Consider the following 10,553-nt stretch of genomic DNA (forward strand, 5'->3'; position numbering starts at 1 on the left):
CGGGTAGCCTATATGCTGATTACGGTTTTTAAGAGAGGCCATTGCAGGTCCTGGCCTGGACGGCTAGTATATATATATATATATATATATATATATATATATATATATATATATATATATATATATATATATATATATATATATATATATATATATATATATATATATATATATATATTGCTTGGTCAGCGTATCAGTTAGTCAGCCGTATAGACACTATTTTAGTCAAAGCTGTAGAATGTGGTCTTTTTCTCATTAAAATCCAGGAATATTTACTAAAAAATTCGCAACTGAAAAAATGCGTAAACAGAAAATGCGCAGAAGAGAAAAGCAAAATTTTTAAAATGCATAAAAACGTATTAATAACAACAGTTTATGTAATAAAGTACTAAAAAGGGGAAAATAAATTATTTTATATATATATATATATATATATATATATATATATATATATATATATATATATATATATATATATATATAAATCAAATCATGAACTAGAAAAAAGTTATTGAATATCTTTACTAGAATAAAGGAACAACCCACGCTTATTAGTTCATATATATATATATATATATATATATTAAAGAAAACAATTTTTTTTAGTTCATTTTAACATAAAAGCTTGTCGATAAGTTTTACAAAACGACAAACTCTAATTACATAAATGGTTAGTATTTATTGAAAAACAAGTTACACAATAATAAAGTTAAAGTTTAACTTAGAAAAAAAAGTTCCTAGCAAGATAAATAAATACTGTGTCAATTTAAAAAAAAAAATCAAATGTTGTTCTGTTGTCACGTTCAGCAATTAAAGTTGTTAGCCTGTCGTTTATCTATAAATACTATTTCTTTTTTTTTCAGCATCTCCATGCTCTATTGCCTCCATTTCAGCTTCATCTCTTACTGATTTCTTTTTTAATGGTCTAAGCTAATAAACGACTACTAAAAGTGATCTTTTTCAACGATTAAACATTTTTACTATTTCTTATACATAGTAAAGAAGTATTGTAATCGTGCAAAAAATCGAATTAGAGATTTTCTCAAATCCCTACGTTTCACTGTTTTGTCTGTGAGAGTCTGTGTACTTTCTGTCTGGTTGTTAACAAAATAACTCGAGCGCCGTTATCATAAAATTGACGAAATTTCAAATGTAGTTAATATTTTGAATTTTTATATATGTATAAACTTTTCAGCTATTTCTAGTAACTGGAGGTGGCACTTGTCTTACTTTCGGTTCCTCAAAAACCTATAACAAGAACTGTTACAGTTAGCTGGACGAAGTTTTATATATATAAGTAATTGCTTTTACAGATATTTATCATTTGAGAAATGTCCGCTTGCCAGAAGTGTCACTTATTCTTTTTTAGTTTTCTTAAAAACGGATACATTTGATTGCCATTTCAGCCTTCTAGACGAAAATTAATATACAAGTGTAAGTAATAAAACAGATAGTGTTAGTTACCTCACAAGTTAAAGACAGTTACAAATACTATGGACGTTTCGACCCAAGGTCTTCGTCAGCACACAACAGTGTGGTTACAGTCATCTGTTAAACAGAAGAGACAAACAGTAACACAATTTTGGACAGCTCGACAGGGAAAACACGTCTTGTCTAAATGCCACGATATCCAAAAGAAAAGACGCGTGAAGAAGGTCGCTTGGATACAGTATTGAGGTGGGGTTTAACTTGTGAGGTAACCAACACTATCTATTACATTACTTTACTAGACTATACTACCCGTCATCCCTTGGATAACAGTGGGTTTCGGGGGTCATCCATTAAAAAATCACGTCTATCACTTATCGTCACAAAAAACCAGACCCCACATTAAAAAAGACGTCACACCTTTCCCTAACTTTTTGTTAACAACCAGACAGAAAGTACACAGACTCTCACAGACAAAACAGTGAAACGTAGGGATTTGAGAAAATCTCTAATTCGATTTTTTGCTAAAACATATTAAAAGGATCAATGTCAAATATCATTTTCGTTTATATTCCCAGAAAAAGTGGATACATTTTAATAACATAATAACAGTACGGTAGAAAAATCAAATTAATTTAACTCTTTTCTAATTTTGACAAAGGAGGTAATTTAAAAATACATTAAACTCACGCTTATAAAAAATGTGAATGCAAATATACGTTCGTCATAGAAGGAATTAGTGTTGCAATAATATAATTAGCAAAATGTGAATGCAAATTATTCGGATGTGTAAGAGGAAATTATTGTTAGAAATTTATAATTAGCATGGATTGATAAAAGGCAATCTTTTATTTTATTCACTGAATGTAGGCCCTACTGTTTATTACTTATAATTTTTAATCAACTATTCAGCACTATTATAGACGCGTCATCACGTTCATTAGGTGCGCATTGGTTTTAGTTATGAAACTCTATTGTAAATTTTTAAAATTTAAAGTACTGGAAAAAAATGCGTGAATGGATAAAGTGAAATATTGTATATATTATAGATATTGCCTATTATTTATACTGTTTTCTAATTATTATTCTATCTTTCGGGTTTTATAGGAGAGGCGTAGCGAGGGGGGGGGGGAAGAGGGCATATGTCCCAGGGTGCCGACCTTAGGGGGCGCCAAAGTGGGTTGGAAAAAATGTGCGAGGGGAGGGGTCGGGGTGGTGGAAATTGAAAGTTTTAGGGAGGGGGGGGGGAAGGGGTGCAAATCGAAAGTTTGAGGGGGGTGCAAATCAACGGAAAGGGCGCGATTTGGAGCTACGGGCTAGAGTCAGGGGTCTCCAAACTACGGCCCGCGGGCCGGATGCGGCCCGCGAGGTCCTCTCATCCGGCCCGCGGAGATCTTTCGTCCACGGAAAAGATTTTTGTTAGAGGTGGCTGAGAAACTTTGCCCAGAAAATGTAAAACAATTTGAAAATGTAGCTTTGGGTGCAACTAACATTGCCCGCCGTGTTGCAGACATTGGTGAAATAGCGAAAAATGCAAGCAAGTTACGCCATTTTTCAATTGCAATGGATGAGTCGCTGGACAGCTGTTCCACCTCTCAACCGCTTGTGTTTATTAGAGGTGTGAATGAAGACACGAACATTACACAAGAGCTGGCTTCCCTACACAACATATATGCCACTTTTACCGGAGAGGATATATTCAATGAGTTATTAAAAAATGGTGATTATAACATGGACTGGACTAACCTCATCTGAATGTGGATGGAGAAAGTACATGAGTGGCATAAAGAAAGGCTTGGTTGGACAAGCGAATGAGAAAAATATTCTACAACCAGTGTTCCTGCACTGTATTATTCACCAACAAACTTTGTTTGCTAAATATATGAACATTAGCAGTGTACTGAATCCTGTGGTGAAGATGGTGAATTTAATAAATTCCACATAGATAGTTCAGAGACATGTTGAAAGATACAAACACAGAAACGCAGAATTTACCATATTATACAAGAGTAAGATGGCTAAATTGTTGGAAAGTTCTGAGCAGAGTATTTAAATTAAGCAAGGAAATAGGTGACTTACTGGAAAGTAAAGGCAAGCCACACCCATTAATGTCTGATAAACAGTGGGTATGGAAATTGACCTTTGCTGCATAACTAGTCATAACTAGTCATTTAAATTTTCTGAACCTAAAACTACAATGAAAGTAAAATCTAGTTTCTGTTCTATACACCAACATAAAGGCCTTCATATCCAAATTGGTCTTGATTTTGGAACAAGTACAGGCCAACAACTTGACGCACTTTCAGCAGTGCAAGGTCTTCATGGCTAAAGCAACAGCTGAGTCATTTGCTTGTGAAATCATCAAGGACCTCCAGATGCAGTTTCAGTGGCGGTTTTCTGACTAGGATTCAAAGGCAGAAGAAGTGAGATGGTTTCAAAACCCATTTGAAACAAATGTGGCCAGTTTCCCAGATGAACTGCAGCTGGAGGTCATTGAATTGCAAGCAAATGACCTCCTTAAAGACAAGTTTAAAGAAGGGCGGGTGGGTTTTTATAAGGTTTTTTAAATGTTTTTGCCAAAGAAAGACTTTCCTAATATTAAAACTTTTGCATCAAAGTACCTTTCAAATTTCGGAACGTTTTTAAGAATGAAATACGTAAACAACAATTTGAGAACAAAGTTGGACCTCGAATGTGTTGCCGGCCCCCGACAGTGTTTTTTTTTTCAGAAATGTGTATATATTTCTATATAAATTTACTTCGTTGGGGGGGGGGGGGGTGTAGACTTTCTTTGGGGGTGGGGGGGGGGGAGATTCGCAAACTCGAAGAAATTCCTCGAAGTAACTCTGGCCCCCGAACTGATGTTATATAGTTAATGCGGCCCTCGGGCTGAAAAGTTTGGAGACCCCTGGGCTAGACTGTGAGCAATATGCCTGTATGATTGCATTTAAATTGTGTCTATGTTATGAGTGTTGTGTTTGTTTTTTCGTTTTTTTTTTTTTTTGCGTTCGTTTGTGTTGTGTTTAGTTTTGTTCTGTTCCCAAGTTGGTACATTTAAAAAAGATTTACCGTGGCGGAGCACGGGATGCAGCTAGTCTATAATATAAGCGGGCTGTGTTTGTCCGTCCTTCCTTCCTTCTGTCATCGCTATAGCTTTTGAAACCATAAAAGTAAACATCGCACCATACTGTGCTTTTCAGTGCACCGCAGTGTCTTATACTTAATAGAGTAGGGTTTGTTTATATAACGACATAGAGCTATGTTATAATTGCCACTGTGTTTACTCTTTTGCATAACTTAAAGAACAACCCTCAGGACTAATGTATGAATAGGGTTGCTCACACGTGAGTGGCAGGCGATCGAACACGATCTCTACTGTCTAGCCTAGAACCCGTCAAGAAGGACGATGCCTATTGCCATGCTAAACATCTACGCTTTGCTGAAACAAAGCCTTGAGATCGGGTATCATGCGGTTGTCAGTGGGTTGTAGGGCAACTAATAAGGCGCTAATACACAAGTATGTGCTGAAATCTTGAACTCAGTCGACATGATGGTTGAGATCAACAGTCCTCACAAGCCGATGATGAAAACTAATACTAAAGCGAACACACAACCGACGCTGTAAATTACAAGTCTGAGGCGGGGAAAAAAAGACACTATTCAATAGTTATTTTAAAATAAAAAAAAAATACTAATAAACTATAGGTTTTGTCAAGGAAGTTGGGACAACAATGTGTGGTCGCCGTTTTTTAGGCTAACAATATATATATATATATATATATATATATATATATATATATATATATATATATATATATATATATATATATATAATATAAGCGGATAAGTATTGTGTCAGTCCTTCCTTCCTTCCTTCCTTCCTTCCGTCATCGCTATAGCTTTTGGAACCATAAAAGTAAACATTCGCACCACGCAGTGCTTTTCAGTGCACCGCAGTGTCTTATTATAAGTATTAGAGTAGGGTTTGTTTATATAACGGCATAGAGCTATTTTATAATTTCCACTGTTTGTACAATTTTGCATAACGTAAAGAGAATATTAAATACACGCACATTGCTAAAACATATTAAAAGGATCAATGTCAAATATCGTTTTCGTTAATATTCCTAGAAAAAGTGGATACATTTTAATAACATAATAACAGCACGGTAGAAAAATCAAATTAATTTAACTCTTTTCTAATTTTGACAAAGGAGGTAATTTAAAAATACATTAAACTCACGCTAATAAAAAATGTGAATGCAAATATACGTTCGTCATAGAAGGAATTAGTGTTGCAATAATATAATTAGCAAAATGTGAATGCAAATTATTCGGATGTGTAGGAGGAAATTATTGTTAGAAAATTATAATTAGCATGGATTGATAATAGGCAATCTTTTATTTATTTTATTCACTGAATGTAGGCCCTACTTATAATTTTTAATCAACTATTCAGCACTATTATAGACGCGTCATCACGTTCATTAGGTGCGCAATGGTTTTAGTTATGAAACTCTTTTGTAAATTTTTAAAATTTAAAGTACTGGAAAAAAAATGCGTGAATGGATAAAGTGAAATATTGTAGGTAAAACACGGATATTTTAAATATTGCCAATTATTTATACTGTTTTCTAATTATTATTCTATCTTTCGGGTTTTATAGGAGAGGCGTAGCGAGGGGGGGGGGGAGAGGGCATATGTCCCCGGGTGCCGACCTTAGGGGGCGCCAAAGTGGGTTGGAAAAAATGTGCGAGGGGAGGGGTCGGGGTGGTGGAAATTGAAAGTTTTAGGGAGGGGGGGGGGAAGGGGTGCAAATCGAAAGTTTGAGGGGGGGTGCAAATCACCGGAAAGGGCGCGATTTGGCGCTACGGGCTAGACTGTGAGCAATATGCCTTTATGATTGCATTTAAATTGTGTTTATGTTATGAGTTTTGAGTTTGTTTTTTCCTTTTTTTTGTTTTTTGCGTTCGTTTGTGTTGTGTTTAGTTTTGTTGTGTTCCCAAGTTGGTACATTTAAAAAAGATTTACCTTGGCGGAGCACGGGATGCAGCTAGTATATATATAAAATTTGAAGGTCTTAAATAGTTAAGTAAAGAAACTCATTATTATCTAGATCTAGATAGAGTTATCTAGATTCTACGACTGGTTTGGCTAAGCCGAGTTTTTGCCTTAACTCTAGATCTAGATAGATAAATCACCTGAATTCTTGAATTAGATAATCGGTGAAGCTAAAAAGCACATATTTATATCCAATATTTAAGGACTAAAATAGTTTAATAAACTCAATAATGTATTCTGATTTTAAAAGGCTTTTTAATTTTAAAAATTAATTTTGGTTTGACCTAGATTCTAGATCTATAAATAATAATAAATAACTCCCATCGACAGCTGATATTTAGATTCTAGATTTAGATGTCTAGAGAAATTTATTGTATACTAAAATAAAAAGAACTGTTGAGAATTATTAGTGTTGGAACGTAATAAAAAAAAAACGGGCATATCGTTAAAGCTATAGCCGACAGAAAATTAGCTTTATAATGAGTTAAAATTTCGAATGGGCAGCAAAATATTCAGTAGAAGCCGGCATTAATGTTGTAAAAAGTAATTATATCATGCACGTCACCATTCACTATAAGTAAAGTCATTGTTCTGAACTTTTATAATTAATGTGGTTAATTTACCAATGAATAAATCAATAAATTAATTAACGCCTTTAAATTAACTTGTGATTAACAGTCTGCCTAAAAAAGAAAATTATTCTCTATCTACATACTATTTTACAGCTCTACACATAGTGCAGATTCTCTCCTGTAACCAAACAGACAAACAAAATAAATAAATAAATACATATTCAAACATGTAAACAAACTTGAGTTTTAGTAGTATAGATTAGTTTTAGTATAGATAGATTGTATAACCTCACTGCAGCTACTGTTTGTATATACAAGTGTAAGATCCTATACTTATAAGTATAATATCCGATACCTGGAACTAGCACTTTATTTCCGATTTCCTAAAAATCTTAAGTATTTCTTTTCTTCTCTTTTTACCTCCACCTATGTTCTTGAAAACATAAGCTTTTTTGTCACTAATAAACCTATTCTGCTACATATTATAAATTTTGGGGGAGCTCTCCGGTTTTATCGCTTTTTTTTAATTGTATATTTCTTATTACTCAAGTTATATTTTTCAAGAAGAATTATAGGGTTAAAAAGAAAGGACAGGAAACATAACATCGTTCTAATATAATTCTCAAACATGCAAGAAGTACCAAAAATGTAGGCCTACATGGTATTTGAATGTTCTGTCTCCACAGAATATCATCACTAATTGGAGCCATGATACAGCGAGGATTTCTATTGATAATTGATATTACATTAAAAGTAACAACATTTAGTTTCTAAATGTTCTTAAATAAAAATTTAGTTTGAAATCGACATGAAACCGTATAATACTGTATTTGAATTGATATCTGATAATTTTTTTTCAGCCTAATGTAAAATCTAAAGAAGAACTTGAGACTGTTCACATGTTTGCACAAAACGAGCTCTCAAGACATTATTCCCACATTCGTCCTTATCGTAATCTGGAACAACAAGTAGAAAGTCTAACTGCTCGATTAAATACAGATATGGAACTTGTTCAATGTAAGAAGGTGCTTTCTGAGATAATATTTAAACTATATAGGCAGTTAGAATTTGATTATCTTCATAATATTAAATTTCTATGATAAATGCAAGTAATACATTAAAATGTGTACCCGCAGATATACATTTAAAGCTGAATGTATTTTTAATGTACAAATACTATTTATTAAATCGCTTAATAATACATTTAAGAAGCTACATTAACATAGAAATATATGTCACTGTCTTAATTTTGTATTAATTAAATTTTATTATTTTAATTTTTCAGTGGCACCAGATTTAGACAGTGCTTCTATGTCTGACATAGATATGTACTCCTGTAAACCGTTACCGATTAAAACTGCTGCAAAGCTTTTACACTCTCAGACACTCAAGGAGCTTCAACAGCCATGGTGGAAAACATTAGTTAAACAGGATTTTGAGGAATATTATGACAAAAAAGAGGAGGCAGAAGCTGAGGCTCACTTACAAACTTTGGGAATTTAATGTTTAGCAATTACCATTGTCTTGTTAGAGTAGTAAAAGACAAATTAATTACAAAAGAACTTACGGTCGTTAAGTCGATTGTTACCTCATATCTTTATCAAAATTTATATTGTGTATATAAATTATTATTAATAGATTTAATAGTTGCATGCCGCTATTTTTTTTTAAAATACACATTTTTGATAACTAATTCGCATATTGTGTAGATTGTTTGCGTATTATGTATGTTATAAAAAACATACACATTAGTGTGGTGTAAATGGTTGATAGTTAAAGTGTATTTAAGTTTAATCCCAAAAATTATTATCATAATTTGTTGACTTTAAATTTTACATTTGCTGTAATTAGTATAATTACAAAGTTTACACTGTAACCGTTACTCTTTTGCTCCTGATTACTCTAAAAGTTCGTTTCTAAATATATGCATGTTTTCGATAAAACAAACGTAACCCCGTTTAACACGTTTAATAATTCCAAAGACAAATGTATAATTTTTGACCCTACAAACCATGACTCACGCCTTCAAAATTAACAGTCATTTTATAACAAACGAAATTGTTTAGTATTGTTTTATTTTTTTTATTATTTTTAAACAGTTTGATGTAAATAAATAGTTTTAAAATTAATGGTTGTTTTTTTTAATGCCAACCACAAAAGCAACCCAATGAGAAAACCACGAGAAGTAAATACAACACAAAAATAATCGCTCTATATATATCTTAACCCATATCCTGCTAGCGTATTTTTAAGGGATGTTTGTAAAAAAAAAATGCTTTTAAATTAATTGAAAACTATTTAAAACACATATTATGTTTCATTGTATTTGGGAATAGCTAGACTAATGAATTTGTGTATACTGTGTAAAATTTTAATTTAGAAAAAAGTTATATCGCCGATTTTGGTTCACTTGTCAAAATGGTGGGGAAAAACATGCTAACAGGAAAGTGCATTTCTTCTTAAATATTGACATTTTAAGTTCAAAATACATTTGAAACTTGTATTTGTAGCAGTACTGTATTTCTATCTAATTAAAAAGTAGCAAAATTTAAAACTACTTCGCTTTATCGCGTACCAAAAGCGTCCCATAAGTAGGACGCTAGCAATAAACGGCCCCATGTAGATTGTTGCACAACCGTCACATACATGTTAAAAATATTTAAGTACTATTTATAGATATTTAATTATGACCTTTACCTATATATTTGTTATAAATTATTGTATAAAAATTGAAAATTTTAAATAAATTTTATTTCTCAGTTTTCAGAATTAACTGAATATATTAACTTAGTATTGCTGTTATTCCGTTAATTCCCCAGCACGAGATATTAAAATCATACGTGAAAAGATTTAGTCATTTGGTTCGACATCAACAACAGATGGAAATATTGTTCAATTGTCTTCTTATAAGGGAGCTCAAGCGGTGTACCCAGAGGCGTAGCGATGGGGGGCAGGGGGACATATGTCCCCGGGGACCGACCTTAAGGGGCGCCAAAATGGGTTGTAAAAACAAAGTAAAATGTCATTTTAGCTGCATTTTTGCAGTTTGAGGGGTGGGGTGCAAATAGAAAGTGAGGGAGGAAGTGGTGTGGAGGTGCAAATCAAAAAGTTGCTCCCGGGGGGGCGCCAAATTGAAAGTTTGTCCCCGGGCGCCGGGAAGGGTCGCTACGCCTCTGAGTGTACCGTTTTCATGCACTAATAATAGTCCCCACAAAAGGTTTCCCATACCTGTTTGCTAGATTTGGAGCTGTTTGGATAGTGAGGTGCATACATGCAGAGAAGGGGGCGCACCGGGTGACACCATTTAGGGGGTGACACCAACAATAGTAGAAAATCTCATAGAACCCTGCATGTTCAAGATGGTGAAATTAATTTTTGGGAACTCCAGTGAAGTTAAAATGCAACAATATCTGTCTAATAATGCTATGCAGCGGCATATAGCATATAGCAGACACGAATTTTGAATGAAATCCAACTTTCAACAGACGTGAG

The 10,553-nt window shown here is 33.4% G+C and overlaps 1 protein-coding gene across 1 annotated transcript in view; it reads left to right on the plus strand.

Annotated features, from left to right (window-relative positions):
* The window catches only part of LOC131933019 (IQ calmodulin-binding motif-containing protein 1), a 31,781-nt gene extending 21,959 nt beyond the window's left edge, over window positions 1–9,822 (plus strand). The window contains exons 4-5 of the mRNA XM_059289877.1: window positions 7,922–8,078; window positions 8,347–9,822. Of these exons, the coding sequence (XP_059145860.1) occupies window positions 7,922–8,078; window positions 8,347–8,564 (375 nt within the window). The 3' untranslated portion in view covers window positions 8,565–9,822. The remainder of the gene's footprint in view (window positions 1–7,921; window positions 8,079–8,346) is intronic.
* The last annotated feature ends 731 nt before the right edge of the window (window positions 9,823–10,553 follow it).

Source organism: Physella acuta, unplaced genomic scaffold (assembly GCF_028476545.2).
Source record: "Physella acuta isolate Inbredline_101_S28 unplaced genomic scaffold, ASM2847654v3 ptg002343l, whole genome shotgun sequence".
Classification (NCBI taxonomy): Eukaryota; Metazoa; Mollusca; class Gastropoda; family Physidae; genus Physella; species Physella acuta.